Source organism: Camelus ferus, chromosome 13, assembly GCF_009834535.1.
Source record: "Camelus ferus isolate YT-003-E chromosome 13, BCGSAC_Cfer_1.0, whole genome shotgun sequence".
NCBI lineage: Eukaryota > Metazoa > Chordata > Mammalia > Artiodactyla > Camelidae > Camelus > Camelus ferus.
In genome coordinates this window covers 57,580,008-57,600,748 of record NC_045708.1, presented here as the reverse complement: position 1 = coordinate 57,600,748, position 20,741 = coordinate 57,580,008, and the positions used below count along the sequence as shown (strand labels likewise).

The 20,741-nt window shown below is 32.6% G+C and overlaps 1 protein-coding gene across 1 annotated transcript in view; it reads left to right on the top strand.

Moving 5' to 3' along the window:
- The window catches only part of PIGK (phosphatidylinositol glycan anchor biosynthesis class K), an 86,378-nt gene that overhangs the window by 24,000 nt on the left and 41,637 nt on the right, over nucleotides 1–20,741 (top strand). Inside the window, exons 4-9 of the mRNA XM_006187001.3 lie at nucleotides 510–645; nucleotides 2,374–2,485; nucleotides 3,585–3,681; nucleotides 5,948–6,065; nucleotides 6,284–6,394; nucleotides 11,083–11,255. Coding sequence (XP_006187063.2) covers nucleotides 510–645; nucleotides 2,374–2,485; nucleotides 3,585–3,681; nucleotides 5,948–6,065; nucleotides 6,284–6,394; nucleotides 11,083–11,255 — 747 coding nt within the window. The remainder of the gene's footprint in view (nucleotides 1–509; nucleotides 646–2,373; nucleotides 2,486–3,584; nucleotides 3,682–5,947; nucleotides 6,066–6,283; nucleotides 6,395–11,082; nucleotides 11,256–20,741) is intronic.

Below are 20,741 nucleotides of genomic sequence, written 5' to 3'. Positions count from 1 at the left end.
CAGTGAGGAATGATTGCACTGGAGATGTGTTCCTGTGGTGCAGTGATTGTACTTGTTGATTGATTGCATGTTTTCATACTTAAGCATTTGAGATTCTGAAAATTAAATTCTCTGAAATATCATAGTTTAACTCTAAGTCTTGAGAGTGTCAAATATTACTAAAATTTAAAAAATTCTTTGGGGGAAACAGTGTAGCTCTTTCTCTGTCAGCTTAGCTTCCCTTTGCTGTATGGCATAAAGTATGCTCTTTTGGGGAAAAAATTTAAGTTAGTAACTTAAAGTTCTGTCGATAAGTTCATGCCAGATTGTTCTAATTTCTCTACTCTAAAACTTATACTGCATAAGGATATGAAAAAAATAATTAAAGCTTTTAAAATATGTACTCAGTAATTACTTTGTTATTTTTAATAAAAGAATGCACATAGTAATTACATAATATAAATAAAATGTATCTTTTAAATTTTTTGATTTTATTTAGTGTATTTACTGAAAAAATTTTTTTTTCCTAGTCACATTGTTCTGATGCTTGCAGATGATATGGCATGCAACCCTAGAAATCCTAAACCAGCTACAGTGTTCAGTCATAAGAATATGGAACTAAATGTGTATGGAGATGATGTGGAAGTAGATTATAGAAGTTATGAGGTAAATTCTTTTATTTAGCCACATTTTAGAAATGTAGTTGTTACTTTTAAGCTCTAAAATAGTGGTAGAATAAGTCTTATACTTTTTCTTTAAACTTTATACATGAATGTCACTTAAGCCTAGATACAATTCTGTTTCTAGAGTTCATATTAAGGAAACTATTTGAGTAAAACTGTCACAACATGAACATTTCATAAATGTATCTAGGATAGAACAACTGTGTCTTGGCTTCTGTATTAGAACATTTTATTGAAGTTTAATGTATCAACTTTCTTTTCTAGAAAATGTATTGTTCATTTTTCATATTTGGTCTAAAATTTCAAGTTTTGTATTTTTAGTAAATACATTAATTGAGGAAATATAAAAATGACTAACACTACTTAGAGGTAATCACTTTTAATATGCTTCCAGTGTTTATGTGCATATGGTTAAAGATAAAAATGTAAATTTGAAAAAATGGCATATTTTCTCCCTTTGAGACTTTATTTTAAATTTAAGATTGTATGTTTAAAATTTAAAGTTTTCCTTGATGAAGTCTTCCTCTAGAATCCTTCCCTTTTTACCAAGCCTCTCAAAAGAGACACAATTTCTTATGTTTCTAGACCTGTTTTGAAGCGATTTTAAAAATATGTCTTCTCCCAGGCTGTAAGCTCCTTGAGAACATGGTCTGTATCTTGCGTTTCTTATACCTAGCAAGTACCTATAGCCCTAAGAAGGCGCTCAGAAATGTTTTTTCAACAATTAAGTGTATGTGAATGTTGGACTTATTACTTGTTTATTTAGTCGTTGTAAAATATAGATCAAAAGTTTCCCTTCCTTGTTAGCTGACAAGAAATTCTCTTAAAACATTTAGCATTTTGCTATCTTCTAGAAAAAAGTGTAAAGCAAACAGCTTAAACTTGTGCGCACGCCCACACACACACACACACACACACACAGACAGACACACACACACACACATAGACACACACACACACATTTACATACTCATGATCTAGGGAAAAGTCAAACAAGAAAGCTGGATAGATTTTCTGCTTTTTAAATTTAGATCTGTATGATATAACGTCAAATTTGTATTATACACCCAAGGCTTTAAATATCTTTCAAGGAATCCAAGATGTCTGGAAATTCCTGATTGGGAAAACTGGTTTACAGTGTTATGAATTTTTTCATGTTAAAGTTACCCCTAATGAAATTTAAGTAACAAAATGCATTAAAAAAAAATCAAAGATACATAATGTGGGGATTATTTATAGATCTATCCTAATGGTTTTATTTTTATGATTTATTATGGACCTGTCTTTCATTGTTAATCTAGAATTGACTAAGTAGTTGCACATATTAATTGCAGTAGTTATAATGCTGAATTTATAACTGTCTATTTTTTGTATTTTCCCAAGGAATTACCTGCAAAGACAGATAAACAATTTTTAAGTTTTTGGCAATACTTTCTATAGCATTTAAACTTTAAATTTATAATTAATTTATTTTTCCTCAAGGTAGTTTTTAAATGTTAGTTTTTAGTATTTTTTAAAAAATGGAAACAATTACTTTGAGGTATATATTTAAATAAATATATTTTAATTGAATTATATTTCTCTGAGTTTTATATTCAGATTATGCTGAGTAATACATAGAGAAAGAAGAAGGAATGTTTTTGAAAGTAAAAAAAAAAAAATTACCAGGCTTCCCGGAGTTCTATTTTTATCTAATTTCTCATTTTTTCAGGTAACTGTGGAGAATTTTTTACGGCTGTTAACTGGGAGGATCCCATCTAGTACTCCTCGGTCAAAACGTCTTCTTTCTGATGATAGGAGCAATATTCTTATTTATATGACAGGTATTTACAGAATTTCGGTATTTATGATAATATGAAGATAAAAATGGTGATAGTTGATATTTATTGAGGCTTACTGTATATCAGACAATATTCTTAATCATTGTCTGTAATAATTCATTTCATCCTCACAGCAGTCTGAAGAAGGTGCTGATGATCAGGGCTGTCATATATGGTTGTATGGGTTGCACACTGCACATAAGTGGCTAGGGGTGAGAGTGGGAGCTGAGGTCTGGTATATGCTTACAATTACTCAGCTGTGTGCCCTGCCACAGAGTCGTGACTAATGTGAGAGAGATTTTATTTTTCCCCCACAAAGGTATAGGCACTAACCATTTTTGAACTCACAGGACTGCATATATTCAGAACGAGCACTGAAATAGAAAGATTTTTCTACTTTGATACCCAGTAGGAGGTACTTTTAAAAAGTCTGCATAAGGGAGCTATATAGGCATGGTAACGATGGTCTTGCTGACAAATTTCTCACTTTACAGCCGAGGAAACTGAGTCATAGAAAAATTCAGTTAGTTGCGTAAGATAACACGGTCATTAAGTAGTAAAGCTAGCATTTAAATCCAGACAGACTGGCTCTATCATGCATTTTAAATGTCATCATCATCTGGTCAACTCTCGTGGGTTGATGGTAGTAAAGATATCCATTTTTAGGTGAGAACTGCACTTCCTAGTGGTCTAGCATTTTACGTAAACACTGTGAATAGTGCTACTTACCATGGTACTAGCTAGTGTCTTCAGCTCCTTTCTCACCAAAAATGTTTGTGTGGTATTTGAGAAATTTTTATCTATGGAAACTCATTTCTGACAGAATAATGGAGCTGGTGAAAAGCATAAACGTACTTTTCTAAAACTGAATGATAGAAAAACTCTTAAATATATTATATCTATTTTTTTTTAACACAGTCTATCTATTCTCTTTTTAATTGGTAAAGCAGAAAATAAAATTAAATTTGTTGTTACAGTACTTTAAGGTATGAAATAACAAGCGATATTAAAATATTGTCATGAATGAAGTGAATGTTTAGATGGATGTATGTAATTTGCATTAAAAATGTGTCTATTTGATCTTTTTGATTCTTCCTGTAAGGACATGGTGGAAATGGTTTCTTGAAATTTCAAGATTCTGAAGAAATAACCAACATAGAACTTGCAGATGCTTTTGAACAAATGTGGCAGAAAAGACGGTAATTGAAAAATGACTACTTTTGTTATGAAAATTAAATTAGTACCTAATTTTTCCATGGTTAGTAGATTTATAAATCTTATTTTATGAGATTTAAACTTATTTTAATAAGTTATTTCTTCTGCCTGTAGATTTGTTTGTTATTTCTACTGAAATGAATTGTTTTTTAAACTTTTGTTTAGCAATTGCATATTACAGCAATAGTTTTATTGTATTTTATGAAAGTATGAACTGAATTCTTTTTAAAAGAAAAATTTGGGTTTCTTAAAGAACATGAAAGAAAGTTCACTTTTTGAGATAATACTTTGTTACTTCTCATCGTTTTTGGAGGAAATAAGAGGTTTACCAACCAAACTCCCCATTATTTAGGGGGATTATGAACATGTGTTTATTTTTCGTCTTGTACTTCTTACCTTTTGCACATTCTTGGGTCCTCCATGTAACAGCAGTACATGATTTCTTCTTTGAAAAAAAATACTGAATTTAGTATAAAATTTGTAACAACTCACATTAAGGATGATATATTGTTAGTAATCTGTGTTAAGCACCGTTGAAAGTTGAAAGTTGAAGGTGACTGTTGAAAGTTGTCGTATGAACTTAAGTGAATTTAAAGTAGCAGTTGAACTGCCTTTAACTTGATACCTTGAATAAATACTTATGGCTTACCTTCTAAACATGTGGCACAGAGGGGAGTATGATGCTTATTGTGCCTTCAGATTATTTAAAATCTAATGGAAAACAAACATATATATACAACTGTGCTACAAATTAAATATTCTAAATGCTGAATTATAAGCATAAGCAGAATGTATAGAAGTGTCGAGGAAGCATTTGCTTGGTACTGGTTTTATTTTATTCATAGCTTACATTTATTGAATGTATCCTAGGAGCTGGATATTGTATTATACATGTATTATTTTGTTTAATTTTAATAACAATTGCATGATGCAAATACTATTTTTATTCCCATTTTTACAAATGTGTAAACTAAGGCACAGATAGGTTAAGTAATTGGCCCAACTGCACAGCTCGTGAGCGCTGGCACTAGAGTTCACATCAAAGTGGTCCTGTCCCAGAGCTTACGCTTGTAATTGTGCTGCTTCTCATAGCTTCAGAGTTTCTGATCCCCGGGGGTACCCACAGATTTTTGGCTCATAACAGATGTCATATTAATTGTGCCTTCTATCACCTGCTTAGGTATTACTGCTTATGATCCCGTGTTTTCTTTTCTCGGTGCAGTGTTAGCTGTTTACCGAGATCCAATATCTGAGAGATAGCTTCTGAGAAAACGTTATCTGCTCCCCATTTTCACCTTCACTAGCTAGGCAGCTCATTCTAAAATGCAGAGCTAGTTATGCTATTCTTTCACTTAAAAAAAGCCTCTGATGGCTTCTTCAGACTTATAGGATAAGATCCAGACTTTTTACAATGTAGTTTACAGATCTGCCTTCCCCTTTTGAAACTAATTTCTCTCCATTTCCCCAAATTAACTCTGTATCCAAGCTACACTGTACTATTCCTTTTCCCCTAAGAGTTATACTTTTTTTTTTTTTTTTACATTTAGGTGCCTTAATACAGGCTTTTCCCCCTGCTGGAATGTGCTATTCCCTTTCTTAGATAAAGTAACACTCACCCCTCATTGCCCTTGTCAGATCTCACCTTCCCCTGACCTGCCTTTCTTTACAGTTCCCTCTGTTCCTTTCTCAGTGCTCTCGGAGCACTCTGACTTTGTCAGACTCTAAGCTCTGTGAGGGCAAGGACTATTGTATCCCCAGCTCAGTGTCAGGCACATTGTAGGACCTCAATAAATATTTGTAACACTCATCACATTCCAATTTAGTTATATGTTTGTGTCTGTCTTCTATTTAGATTTTAAGATATTTGAGTATGGTGACTAAGTCACATATGTATATTCTCCTAAACCTGGCTCAATTTCTAGGATGGCATGGGTGCTAGATTAGTGTTTATTGAATTGAATATTCATTTGGATTCTGAATCGTGGCATAGATAAGAAAGGGGGAAAGAGTTGGGGCAGCCACTTTATGGCACAGTCACTGCGTTCTACTGAGGTGGTTTCCCTGGACAGGATTATACCTTTAATTTTTCTAGGATCAAATATGTGTTGTGAATTCTACAGAAAAATCTCAAGTTTTTAGCTAGTGAAATGATACATGATTTAAACATGTTGTAGAAGTATTATAAAAATATTAATCAGTGTGTGATTAACGGCATGGTTTATGTCAAGGATGTTATCACTTTTCTTTCAGCTACAATGAGCTACTGTTTATTATTGATACTTGTCAAGGAGCGTCTATGTATGAGAGATTTTATTCTCCTAACATAATGGCTCTAGCTAGTAGCCAAGTGGGAGAAGATTCGCTCTCGGTAGGTGCATTTTTTTTTTCCCGTTTGTAAATGGCATTATCTCTGGAATGTGCAGCTATTTCTGAAATCACTTGCATGCCTTATGAATACATCTGTTATTTCTTATTCTTAGACTTCTTCATACTTTAGAAGGAAATTTTGATTACAGTTTAAACATTTTGTTATAATGATGCTCTCTGTTAGATGTATATCTTTTTGTTCCCTTTGCTTTTTCATAGCATCAACCTGATCCTGCAATTGGAGTCCATCTTATGGATAGATACACATTTTATGTCTTGGAATTTTTGGAGGAAATTAATCCAGCTAGCCAAATGAATATGAATGACCTTGTAAGTATTTGCTTAATTTGATTATAGCACAAAAGCTATGCTGAATGGTGGCTTTTTAAAGTATTTGCTCATATTTTGTTCCCTACCAGAAATGTACTTTTTTAAGATTCACATATTGAGTTTCTATCTATTCTTTGGGAGTCGAATCAGATCCTACCTCCTCCAGGAGGCCTTCCCATATTCTTCCCTGTTGGAATTTATGTAAGATAAACAGAATCGGCAAACGTTTAGCCAGTCAGACTCATCAAGAAAAAAAAGCCCAAATCAATAAAATCAGAAATGAAAGAGGAGAAATTACAATCAGTACCACAGAAATACGAGGTCATAAGAGAATATTATGAACAATTATATGCAAACAAATTAGACAGCCTAGAAGAATTGGATAAATTCCTAGAGATGTATAGTCTTCCAAGACTGAATCATGAAGAAATAGAAAATCTGAATAGACAGATTACTAGTGAAGAAATTGAATCAGTAATGAAAAAAAAAGTCAACAAACAAAAGTCCAGGTCTAGGTTGCTTCACAGGTGATTCTGCCAAACATTTAAAGAAGTTAATACCTAGCCTTCTCAAATTATTCACCCCCCTGAAAAAAATGAAGAAGAAATAATAATTCCAAATTCATTTTATGAGGCTAACATTACCCTGACACCAAAACAAAAGAATTAATATTACAAAAAAAGAAAATTACAGGCCAATAACTCTGATGAATATAGATGTAAAAATCCTCAGCAAAATACTTGCAAACTGAGTTCAGCAATACATGAAAAGGATCGTACAGCATGACCAAGTGGGATTCATTCCCGGGATGTGAGGATGGCTTAACATCTGGAAATCAATCATTGTGACACATCATGTTGACAAAATGAAGGCTAAAAATCATAGGATCATTCCAATAGATGTGGAAAAAAGCATTTGACAGAATTCAACATCCATTTATGATAAAAATTCTCAATAATGTGGGAGTTGAGAGAACATACCTCAGTATAATAAAAGCCCCATTCTTTGAGGTCTGCTGATTCAGTCCTTTTCCCAGTCTCTATTTTTTTTTGCTTTTGTTTTTGTTTTTGTTACTCTTGGTTTCTGTGCACATGAAGTAAAGGCCATTGCTAATGGGAATCTTGGAAGCCAAAAATCTCTAAAGATAGGTGGGTACGGGTCAGACATTTAAAAATTGTTAGAGCACTTGCCACCTAACCTAAAGACTCCCATGTTAGGATACGTTGGTCATGGAATAGGTTAGGTTGACATCTGGGACCCCTGCCAACCTCAAGAAAATTTTGAGCAACAAGCTACACAGTTCCCTGCCCCAAGTCCCTCTTAGGTATTAGTTTGGCTCTGAGAGGACCAAGGGCCTAACTAAAAGAAATATGATTGTTTATGTCCAAATAGTTGAGCACACTGCCTTCCAACACACCTGCTTATTTTATTTTTAAGAACTGTGATCCTGGAAGCTGTAATTATTTAGCAAAATGGCAAAGTTTTACTAAAATCAACTTGGAATTACATTGGCCGTTAAGGAGGAACGTTCCAAATAGATAAGGTCATTTAAAAAGTTCACTTAAAAACGAGGTCTCCCCAGTCACACAGACCAAATGGAATACCTATTTTGAGGAGTATGCAGAAGTTGCCAGAAGCTTTCAAAGTTCCAAAATAACTTTGTTAAAAGATTTGTTGCAAAAGGCTAATGAAAAATTAAACACACAAAAGGTATCTAAAACCATGCCTAGGCCTCCCCCATTTACCTTCTTAGGACTCATTATCAAAATATTGGCCCAGAGATCAATGTTTAAATTGTAATCAGCCAGGACATTGGAAAAGACATTATTCTCAAGGCCCTGTGCAAAATTTTCAATATCAACTTACATGCTCATATGGGCCCCTCGTAGAGTTGATTGAAAAGGAGGGATTTTTTTGGGTACATTGCTAAATTCCCTTAAACATTTAGAGGAACTAAAATTATTTAAAGCCTAGTAAGAATTTTTTTAGATCTAATACTCTTAAGCTAGATATACCCAGAGAAAGAAACATTCCAACAATCCTCAAATCTCCTCTGTTTATCTCAAAATACTTGTAGATATTGGGCCTTTGGAAACAGAATTGTTCTGCCCTTAATTTGTGTCTTTGTGATATAGATTTCCTATCCGCATCTTTTCTGGGACTTAAGAGCCGTTCTTTGAAATGCAGTTGTTTCTCATAAAAAAAAAAAAAAAAAAAAAGGGAAGCAATATTTGGAAATTTGGCTGATAAAAATATCTTAAGTGTCTTCTCCACAAGTCTTGGTAACTATAAGGTCTGTCTGTATCACTACATGTATGTTGTAGGTATGTGAGATATATATATATATCACACACACACACATATGTATATATTTTTACCTCTGGATGGTACTGCAAAATTATTTTGTAAAAGAGCTCTATTTAGGTGGTTTGAAGACAAACTTGTAAAGATTGGGCATTCCAAAGTTCTCAGAAATATAGCAGAAACTGACTAAAATGTTCTTCAAGATCATGTGATCTAAGATAATCTTTAGTAAATAAAAGCTAGTTTAAGGTTTTTGGCTTAATTAAAACAGACACGTCCTTGGAGTTATCAGTAGTAAATATAATACTTTTATTTTACCTAGACTTGCAAATTTGTCAGCAAGAAAAATAACTGGGTATAATGAAATTTTCGTAAGTAATTCAACAATGGTTAAGAGCACGTAAATTGAATAAATGTAAGTAGGCTAAAAAGTATTTAGTCAAACTTTTCAAATTAGTTTCCCAAATCTTTTTAGTAACCTGAAACCTTAAAGTTTTGCTAAGATTAAATTAAATGCTAGAAATTTATTGAATATCTAGATCTTCCAAAATTAGAAAAAATACTGAACTATTAGTTACTGCACATAGGTTTACCTACTTTTGGTTTCCTATTATAGAGAAACTAAAGATAAATTTGGATTTATTAGTAAGCTTGTTTGGTGCCATGCTGAGAAATTTTCTATCAGAAAGCATGTTTCTAGAAGTTATAAAAAGCTATTTATAATTTTGCCGAGCTGTAGAATGCTAATGTAAGAGATAGTCCACAATTGTTTACTTCCTAAATTTTCATTAGAAATTAAGGTTTTTAAAGGTTTAAAATTCTAATAATGTAATTAATGCTATTAGAAATAATCTGGGAAACATCTCCATATGCAAGGAGAAGCAGGATGTGCTTTTGGCTAAGAGAAGGTGTGAGGAATAAAGATGCATTTGTGTTAAGGGAAGTGAAGATAATTCTGTCTAAACTTAGAACTTCGGTTATGCAGGACAAATTAAAGGTATACAGAAGGTTGAAGAGAGAGAATTTTACCTTCTGTAATCACTGGTTAAATTGAATTGTTATTATAAAGCTGGCTAAAATTGATTTGTTGTTGTAATGGTTTTAAAAATTAATCTTGATTATCAATAGTGTACTTCTGTAAAACTGGAATGTTCCATGTGCACTTGAAAAGAATGTGTAAAGCTGGAACTTAAGTTTTTTCATCTGTTAAACAGACAATTAAGTATTGTTTTATATTGTTCTGCGATCCTGTTTCTTCAAGTGTCCAAACCTTTCATATCTTTGACAAATTTCCCCAAAATAAGATTGTAAAACTGAAGTCTTTTGACCTCAACCATCTTTGAAGTTTTTCAGAGGGTGCCTAGAACATTTCAAAGAATGTGTTTCCTCTCCTTATAAAATGGAAGATGTTAAACTAATTAGGCTTATTTCTTATGTTAAATTACATGGGAAATGTTGTCAAATAAGAAGTAACATTAAGCCTTCTTTATGCAGGGTCTGTATGAAACTCTTGGAAGTCTGATATATCCTGGTATATATGACAGACATGGCAACCACGAGCATATTTGGTTCATGCCAGATGAACCTGTTTGGGACTGGGCCAAATATCAGGGACCATTTGGCATGGACCAAATGTCCTGCAAGGGTCCTTGGTAATTTGCTGATGTGGAATATCAGCGATAAGATTAACATAAAAGCTATTGTGAGATCTGTGTGGTGATGAACTTGTGGTTTTCAGAGTATTCTTTGGAGCACGAGTGTCTTGAGGTGCTTTAGGTTTATTTTCATCATGGGTAAACTAGGAACGTTATATAGAATGGTTTACACAGGTTCACAGCAGGAGAGCAAGGGGGATACTATGCTTTAGCTTCCTGCAATCCAGAGCATCTCTGCTTTCATCTTTGTTATATATTGGGCTACTATGTAATATTTTATTTGAATTTAAAGTTTGAATGAAGCGTCATGATTACAAAATGTTAAAAAAAATGCTCTGGTAGAGCATCCCACTGAGATGGATACAGATGCAGAAAAAAAAAGCAATTCTGTTGTCAGAGTGTTGATAAGTTCTCATAAATTTAAAGGGTCAGGATATACTTGGTAGCACAATGTTAAAAAAGAGTGAGTGTTTTTTCCCTCCCTGGTCAGCATCTAGTTTTATCACCTATTTCTGATGTCTATATGGCTTTCTTAGAATGTCAAATATTATAATAGCAGTGAAACTTTAATCTTTAGAACCAGTAGCTTCTTTAGGTTGGGAGAGTTTTAAAAATATACTGCCGTCTACCATATTGTGTTAATGGGTTTAATAAAAATTGTATCTATATGTAGGCATGTGTGCGTTTATTATTGTTTTATATATATATATATATATATATGTTTTTCAGTTTCAGGTATGCCCCAAAAGTCTGTGTGTGTCTACTCCTGGACATCGCACAGATCTTTTTCAGAGGGATCCTAAAAACGTCCTGATAACTGATTTCTTTGGAAGTGTACGGAAAGTGGAAATTACAACAGAGACTATTAGTTTGCAGCCAGATTCAAGAATCATGGAAAGCAGGTATTCATCTTAAATTATTATTCAGATAGAGCATTCTGGTCTCATGGTTTGTAAATTTTTATGTAACATAATATCAAGAGATGAAAATTGGTATTTATAAATAAAGTCACATTTCTACCCATTCTTCGTTTTATGTGAGCCCTGTGCTTTTCGAATTTATGGGCAAAAGCTATAAATTTCAACGGGAAGCTAAGATCATGATTAGGATTATGTTGTAGATCCAAAATACAATGTTTGTAGTAGTGTGAATTCAGACTTGCCAAAAAGGACTAAAACTTTCCCACAATTGTCTCAGAAACGTAAGTAGAGGTATATATAATGATTCAGAAGACCTTCTGATGGGGCAGGTATGTGACCACTGCAAACATTAATACTCCTTATTGAATGTGTATGTTGCCACCTATTGTAGTAGAAGGTATTAAGGGTGTGACTTGAATAGGGAAGTTGGCAGCTGGGCATTTAGAGTGTAATAAGGCCCTAGGAACCTGGCAGATGCCAGGCAGATAAACATAAAGGGGAAGTGAGTGCCAAGAGAACATAGGTGCCAAATGTATACTTCAAACTGTGACACAGTGCCTCCATTTCCAGAATTTCTCTGGGCTCCGGCAGTCTGATTAGTTCTCTGCCATGTATTTTGGTTCCTGGAGTCTGGGTGATTTGTAGCTTGATTCTGTCCCATCTCTGCCTTTTCCCTCGTGTTGTCTTCTTTTGAACAGTGTATCTGGGACTACTGTAAATTTGGACTGGCCCTCCATCAACACGTGCCGCTGTTTAGGATTTCTTTGGGGACTCCTAGTTATTAATTAGGGAAAGAAATGAGAGGGGGAGGTATAAGCCAGGCTCTCCCTCTTAGGGACTGAATTGTCTGTGAGTGAGCAGTAAGTGTACGTGTGGGTGAGAGAGAGACTGAGAGAAACTGGTTGATTTTACGGACGTGAATTTAGAAATACTTATAATGATCTGCTTATTTTTTTCTCTGTAAACATTTTTAAAGGCAAAATACTTTGTTAGGAATACGTAGTATCTCAGTTAATAGCCACTTTCTTGAAACATGTGGATGATATAGTTTAGTAGCCATTAAACTTTGTTATTTGTGATTGTTTAATACTCTACTGGAAACTCATACTCCACGGTACTTTCTGGATTGGCAAAAGGCAACATGTAAATTACTCTCAATTTTGAAAATTTTAAAGATTTATAATTGAGCTTGTGAATGCTTTAGAAATAAATTCAAAAAATAACATCAAATGCATTTCTTATGAAGATTTAAAATTTGTATTATTATCAATATTTCCTATTCTTGGTATTCAAAGCTTTGGATTTTTTTTCTTTTTCAATTTTCTATAGCTATTGGCTTAAAAAGTATTTTCTTGAGACAGCAGATGATACTTGAAAGCAGTATCAATTTTATTTATTATTTAAATACTGAGTTTCACATTACTTTTATAAAATAGCTAAACTAAACTATATCTTAATACTTAGCAACTAAAGTTAAAATTGAGCTAATGTCTTACCAAATTCATTTTGTAATTGCCCTTGAACTTAAGCCTGTAAGATATAAGATATGATGCACCTTCTCTTAATCATCTGAATATTGCATTCATTTCCTTTATAGGCGAGGACCATCTTTATACTACTTCTGTACTTATTTTCTATTCTTTCCACTTAACATATTATTAAGTATGTAATAATTATATAATAAAAATGCTTTCAGTGAAATTCTACCAAGTTTTATTAATATATTCTGGAAAGATGGAATTTTGTCTCATAAAGTATTTCCATGTATTAGTTTGAAAGCAAAAAACTGTTGGTGCTGACAATTATTTTCATTTACCTTTAATCAAGGAGAAAATTATTTTAAGCGTTTAAGCCAGATACCAGGCACTGTTGAATTAGAGCGCCCTCTAGTGTTTAAAAATAAGCTTTATTTAGAACATTGCTTAACAGATGGTTTCTTAATTACTGCTGTGGGTTTTCCAATTAATTTAGGAGGATTAAGTTACCAACATGTTCCAGGAATTTTTACATGGATGATACAAATATTATCTCGTATGTAGGTTCTATTTATATGCAAATATGAATGGCAGTTGGATGTTTGTTTAGAGAAAAATACATTCATGAGAGATCAGGTATCATGAAAAGCAACTTTATTAAGGACATTATGGTATGTATACATATTTTTTCTTAGATTAAAAATATCAGTACGGTCACTGTTATGAAAATTGGCAGTTAAACCTTTAAAAATATTACTTTCTACCTATATGGAAAACAATGGAGCTCATTTGTTCAGATTGTCCATATTTCATATTTTGTATATTAGAGGAACCCAAACTAAAATCAGTTATGATGGAGAACATTAGTACATAAAATTGGCCGAAGTAACTGTATGAAATAATTGGTTTTCATATGTCTTCTGAAACTTAGATATTGAGTAAGGTATAGTCATATATTTAGAAACAACACTTGTTTCTGCGCATGTCTTAACTAATTGTGTTTTTTCATTTATTTGCAAGAACAAATGATGTGAAAGAAGAACTTAGCTTATATAACTTCGTTCTAAACTGCTTTGTCTGAGTGTACATAGGTTGACTTTTGTTAAGTACGCAGACAAAAAAACAGCCTGCCTTCCTCAAAGAGTTGGGCTTTCTAGAATCTGGTAATAAGTCCTTGACAGCGTTACTGAGTCCTAACTATATAGGGAAAATAGCCTTTAAGCTTGAGAATATAAAAATACAGGCACCAAAATGTAGAAGTCAATTCTGTAGGCATTGCCCAAGAAAAAATTAGAATCCAGGACAATAGGAACTGTAGACTCCCAGCTTTTATCTTGGTTGTTTCTTTCTCTCTTGAGGTGGTCTTTAGCAACTGAAAAATTTTGAGTCTAGAAGGAAATTTGAGACTGGACTTTTTTCTTACAGATTTCTTACCAGTCTCTAACAGAGGGTCAAAAATGGGCTTATCAAGGTCAGTGTGTGTTTTGATACCAGAGTAGGACTCTTTCAGAGGCTTGGTAAGGAAGTGCCCACCGCATATGGGAGGTCAAAGGTCAGACAGTTGCTGCCTCAGTCGTCAGATTTTGAGCCTTTTCTTATGTGCTTCTTGCTTTATGTAACACATTATCTAGGACTGTTGGTTTGTAAATAATAGAATCCAACCTGAACTAGCATTATTTCCTTAAAGATATTTATTTATACAGATATTCGGTGTTTTATGGAACCCAAGGGTAGGCTCCAGTAAAAGACTGGAATCAGGAACCAGAAATCAATCAGAAAGGTGGGCAGTACTCTTTCCATCTCCCTGTTCGCTGCTGCTCTGGCCATGTAGGGCATAGAATGTGTTCAGACTACTCTTCTGGAGATTTGTATCTATTCTGTTTATGATGAAGCCCAGATACAGAAATAACTTGCTCAGTCCCTATTTTAAGCTCCCCAGAGGGCTTCTTGGTTAGCTCAGCTTGAGTCAAAGCCACCTCTGACCCAGATGGGCAGTAACGGGGTCATTTAACACAAAATCACTACTGAGGGACGCATCCCATGTGGATAAGACGAAACCCCCCAAAAGGGACGTGGGAGCTTGGCAGACACCTTGAAGGAAAATCTCATTTAAAAAATCATAAATTAATCTCATTTAGTTTTCATGATAACTTTATGAAACATGTGTAATTTCCCCATTATACAGATGAGTAAAGTGAGGCTGAGAAAGGTTAAGAAACCTGCCTAAAGTCACACATCTAACAAATGGTGAAGCCAAGATATGAATCCAGGAGTGCTTTCTGCCTCTAAAAAATATATATATTCTTATTTTATTATTTTATAATTTACTCTGAGTTATAAATGATAGCTCAATGAATTATCACAAAGCAACTGCTCATATAATGACCAGAAAAAGAACTAGAATGATGCTGGTACACCAGAAGGTTCCTGAACCCTTGTGCCCCTTCTCAATTTCTGCCCTCTCAGTCCCTCTCAGTCCCTCTCACAGTTCACCATTATACTAATTTTTATGGAATTTACTTTCTTGCTCTTTATTTTAGTTACATCATCTAAACATGTATCCCTGTACATTATATTTTGACTCTTTTGGTAATACTGTGTTTTTGGTTAAGCTGTTGTATGCAGCTGTACTTTTTCTTTCTTTCTTTTTTTTTTTTTTTTTTTGAGCTATAGTTTTTTTTCTTTTCTTTTTTTTTTTTTGAGTTTTTAAAAATTAAGGTACAATTTACTTAGAGTAAAATTACCCTTTTTGGTACATAGTTCTGAGTTTTGACAAATGCATACACTTGGATGATCACCATGCCAGTTCATCACTACAACAAATTTCCTTACACCCCTTTTTATACAATGTCTCCCTCATATCCCTGGAAGCCACTGATCTGTTTTCTGTCTCCACAGTATTGCCTTTTCTGGAATGTCATATAGAAGGAGTCATACATTCTGTACTCTTTAGAGTCTAGCTTCTTTTACTGGTGTAATGCATGTCAGAGTCATACCTGTTGTCACATGTATCAGTAGTTTGTTCCTTTTTGTTGCTGAGGTACAGTTTATCCATTCACCAATTGGAGGACATTTCTTTTTGCCCCCTCAGTTTTCTGCAGGTATGAAGAAAGCCACTGTAAACATTCGCATACAAGCATAAATTTTCACTTCACTTGAGTAAGTATATTAGACTAGATTTGCTGGGTGATATGGAGGTACACGTTTAAACTTTTTAAGAAACTTCCAAACTGTTTTCCATAGTCACTGTACCATTTTGCATTTTCACAAATAGTTGTTCCACATCTTAATTGCACTTGGTATTGGTCTTTTTAATTTTGGCAGTTCTAGTAGTAATTTCTCATTATGATTTTAATTTGCATACCCCTGATAATAAGGATGTTGAGCATCATTTCATGTGCTTATTGGTCATTCATAATGTTTTATGAAGTGTCTATTCAAGTCTTTTGCTCAATTTTTGAAAATTGAGTTTATTCTCTTCCTGAATTGTAAGATTTTATATATTCTGGGTACGAGTTCTTTCTCAGGTGTATGTATTACAAATATTTTTTCTTAATCTTTAGTTTGCCTTTCATATTCTTAGTGTCTTTTGAAAAGTAGCAGATTTAATGTTGATGATGTCCATTTATCAAATTTTCCTTTATGCTTAATGCCCATTGTGCAAGTATTTTTAACCTAAATCAAAGTCACAAGGATGTTCTTTTATTTTCTTCTAAAAGTTTTATAGTTTTAGCTTTTATGTTTAGATGTTGATTTATTTTGAATTAATTTTTGAGTATAGTGTTAGGTAGGGGTTGTGGTTCACTTTTTTCCATATAGATATCTAATTATTCCAGCACCATGTATTGAAAAGATTGAATTCCTTATTGAATTATGTTGGTGCCTTTGTCAAAAATCACACAATCATGTATGGGTGGATCTATTTCTGGACTGTTTCCAGTTGCATTGAACTGTATTTCTGTTTATACCAGTATTACACTGTCTTGATTGTTTTAGGTTTATAAGTCTTGAAATCAGGTTGTGTAAGTCCTGAATCAGTTTTTCTTTTTCAAGGTTCTTTTAGGCTAGTCTAGATGCTTTGTGTTTCCATATAAATTTTTGAATCAGCTTGTCAATTTCTAAAAAAAAAAAAAAAGCCTGCAGGATTTGATTTGGATTGGATTGACTCCATATATTAATTTGAGAAGTATAGACACCTTAACAACATTGAATCCTCTGATCCGTGAATATATCACTGCATTTATCTAGATCTCCTATAATTTCTCTCTGCATTGTTTTTTAGTCTTCAGTATAGATGTCTTCCACACTTTTCATTAAATTTATTCCTAAGTAGTTTTGGTTTTGATGCCATTTAAAGTGATGTTTCAAAAAATTGTTTTACATTTGTTGCTCAAATACAGAAGTACAATTAATTTTAATATTGATTGTATTCAGGGATTTTATTTGATTCTAGCATTGATCAACTCCATCCCAATAAAAATCCCAGTAGGTTTTTTTGGTAAAAATTGGCAGACTGATTTTAAAATTTATTTGGAAATGTAAAAGACCTACTAAACTATTTATTATATCACTGAACATATGAATTCTAGTCTCTATTTATAATGTTTACTAGGAAATTAAATCAAACTTAACTCATACATTTCAGTAGAAACATATATTTTGAAATTGGGAAAAATAGATTGTGAGGCATATAAAACTTTGTGATCAAATTCTCATAGTATTGACCGATTGATATGATTATGAAACTTTATGCAAAGATTCATCAGAATGGCTCAAACAATAGTTGACAGGATTTCTTCTATACTATTTTACATACTACTTTGTTTTTCAAAATGATTAATTTGCTCATTGGTATAATTCTGTATTAACTCAAGCATCTTATTTGGCCATTTTATTTTATGTTGTTATTTATAACAGTTAGTCACTATTATTCAGGACCTCATTAAAGTCGAATTTCAGAGCATAAATTAGATATGCTCTGATTGATTTATAAAGATACCAAACCTGATAGTTAAATGACCAATTTTGTCATATTATAGACGCAAAAAGTTCTTATTTTTACAGTTTCAAAATAATATGTTGATTATTTCATGGAAATTTTTTTACACAATTTATTTCACTATCCACAATTAACAAAAACATTCATTGAGTTGGTTTATGACTTTTAAGAAATCAGTGCATATAAATAGTATAGAAGAATTTAGTATATCCTTTTGTATAAGTAAAACCTCTCTGAATATAAATTAGTAAATATGTTTATTGAGGACAGTAATTTCCAGCTACTGTTTAGTAATATTTTTAACTTTATCAAAGCAAAGTTAATTTTAATTTGAACACTAAGTATATAGAAACTAAGTTTTTTAAATTTTGAAAAATCTAAAAATGATATGGTATTATTTATAAAAACAGAACATTAGGACTTAATCCATTGGGATGGTTAAGGAATAAAATTCTGAATTTTATGCAAAAGTAATTGTGGGACCTTTAAGGTTTCTTTTAACTCTTTGATTCTATGTTCTGTGACTTATCTTTTACTAATTGTAATATTGTTGCTTTTCTCCACTAAATTAAGATTTAATACCCTAAATCAGTTAAATTAACTTAATGTCTATTATCTGATATTATAGAAGATATTACAGCATAATAACCAATGACAGGGTCATTGGACTCAGTATGCTTCTGAATTCAGAGCCTCTGCTGTTTACTAGCTGTGTACCTCAGGCAAACCATTTGATTTCTTTGATTCTCAGTTTCCTTATCTGTAAAATGGGAATAGCAATTCCACTTTATAAGTTTATTAAGAGAATTAATTTTCATTTTGCTTGTAAAGCCCTTCTGTGTTTAAGCATAATAAAGTGCTCAATAAGCGTTAACATTATTGAGAGAATATATCATATGTACTGATAAAAATTATTCTAGAATTCTATTTCCAGTATATTTTTGGCCAATCATAAAAATTACCTATTCTCTTTTATTAGTCTAGTACTAGGAAGGAGATATTTTGTATCTGGAGGTTTGTCATTTAAGAGTACAATAAAAAATTGGGAAATTGTGTTTTACCAGAAGATGGCAGTAGAATTACATATTTGTACATAAGGAACTTTCTTTTTTCTTTTTTCTTTTTTAACGCTAAAGATTGAGGCAGGTTGTACTTTCAAATAAATCATGATATTTGTTTCTTCACACCACTGACAGGAGAAAAAGATTTTTGATATTGAATGATCAGTTTAAAAAAGGATGGTTAAAAAATTCTATGTGTAAGTTGTCTTGCTTTAATAAACCTAATAATACAGAATTTTGGTTTTAAAGTAGGTAAATCTTCAGGATCTTTTTGAATTGCTGCTCTTCTGGCATGTTTTTAAAATTACTTTACCTATTATTAAATATTTAATCAAGAAATTAAATGGTTAGAAGAAATCTTAAGATGTGTGTGAAGATTATTTATGATTAATTAGTCATAAAGATAAAATAGTTCTTATTTATAATTTATCAGTGGGGAAAACTGGATTCAAGTTTTTAAAAATTGATTTATATACAGCACTTTAGGACTGTAACTGTTCGGTAAAGCAAGAGGCAGAGGACTTTATATTAACAAAATAAGTCTGTAATCCCATTTCAGAAATTGCCATTTTTTGTTGAAATAATGGTATGGCTTGTTTCATGGTTTTCAAATATTCTGCAGATGAAGTATTGTCATATTCCTTCTGGTGCTGGATTGATTCTTTAAGGCAATCTGATATAAGTGGAAAGAGTATGAAGGTGAATGGACATGTATTCAGATTTTGGTTTTTATATCTTGAGGCACATTGCTTAATCTTTCTGATACTTTATCTGTAACTCTCTACGTTCAGAGTTATTATGAGGATTGGGGATAATGTATATAAAATAAGCATACTTTGTCAATGCCTTTTTAAGAGCATTCATGTAAAACTCATCCCAGCCACACTGAAGCCTCTCCTCTAGTGCAGAAGATACAGTGGAAGTGCTACCATCTTTGCCTGGTGGACTGTAGCTCTACCTCTATAGCTTGATTTGCATTTTTATCAATTTGCATATTTTGATATGGCAGGAATTATTGTTAGGTTGGCCTTCTCATACTTACTCATGTAGTTAATTTTTTAAAACTCTGTTTTAGGCTTTATGCTTATTTCATTGTGTTTTTATCACCAGTAGTTATCTTACAAGTTCATTATTGTAGCCTGTCAGTCTTTTAGAATACTCATTCTGACATCATAATACTAGTGTTAAATTATCTGTAGGTTTTATTGTCAGGGGGAGGAATGAACCTGGTAAGGGACAGAGCCACGAGGTCTTTACTAGCAGTATTGTTCGTGATTGATACCAATTTTGGGGCACAGCTGTTATTAGACCACCATAATTTTTCTCAGGAGTAATAGATAATTTGAAATTTCATGACAGATTTTTTTTTTAATAAAGCCAAACTGTACCTAAAACCTGCAAGTAAAGTCATTTATGAGATTTTTCATTAAATTGGTACACTTTAGGAAATATTATTTAAAGTATATTTTTCTATAAATGTGATAGATAAATTCCTGTAAGGTGGCAGGTAATTAAGAACGTGTATTTCAAAACTGATTTTCTTATAGAAATAAAGAAAAAGCAGGAGGCTGAAAAAAAAATCATGTTTGATTTTTGGCCACGTTTTGGCAATATAAATAGTACTTTAATATTTATGTAAGAAAGGAAACCTCTTTTATGTTTCTTCATGAAACAAACATTTATCGACAGCTTTCATTTGAGCTACAGATGGCATTAATGTATCCAACATTGACTAATATTCTTCATCTTTCTCTGTTTGAAATTCAAATATACAAAGTTCTTATCATATTCAGCAATATTCCAGACTTTGCACTTTCTCTAGTTTGATGAAATTGTCACATATTATTCTGAAAGTACTTTCACTAAGAGAAGCATGCAGTTAATATTGTTATGGAAGATCTTTTTCCAGTGAGATTGATCAACCTCATTTTAA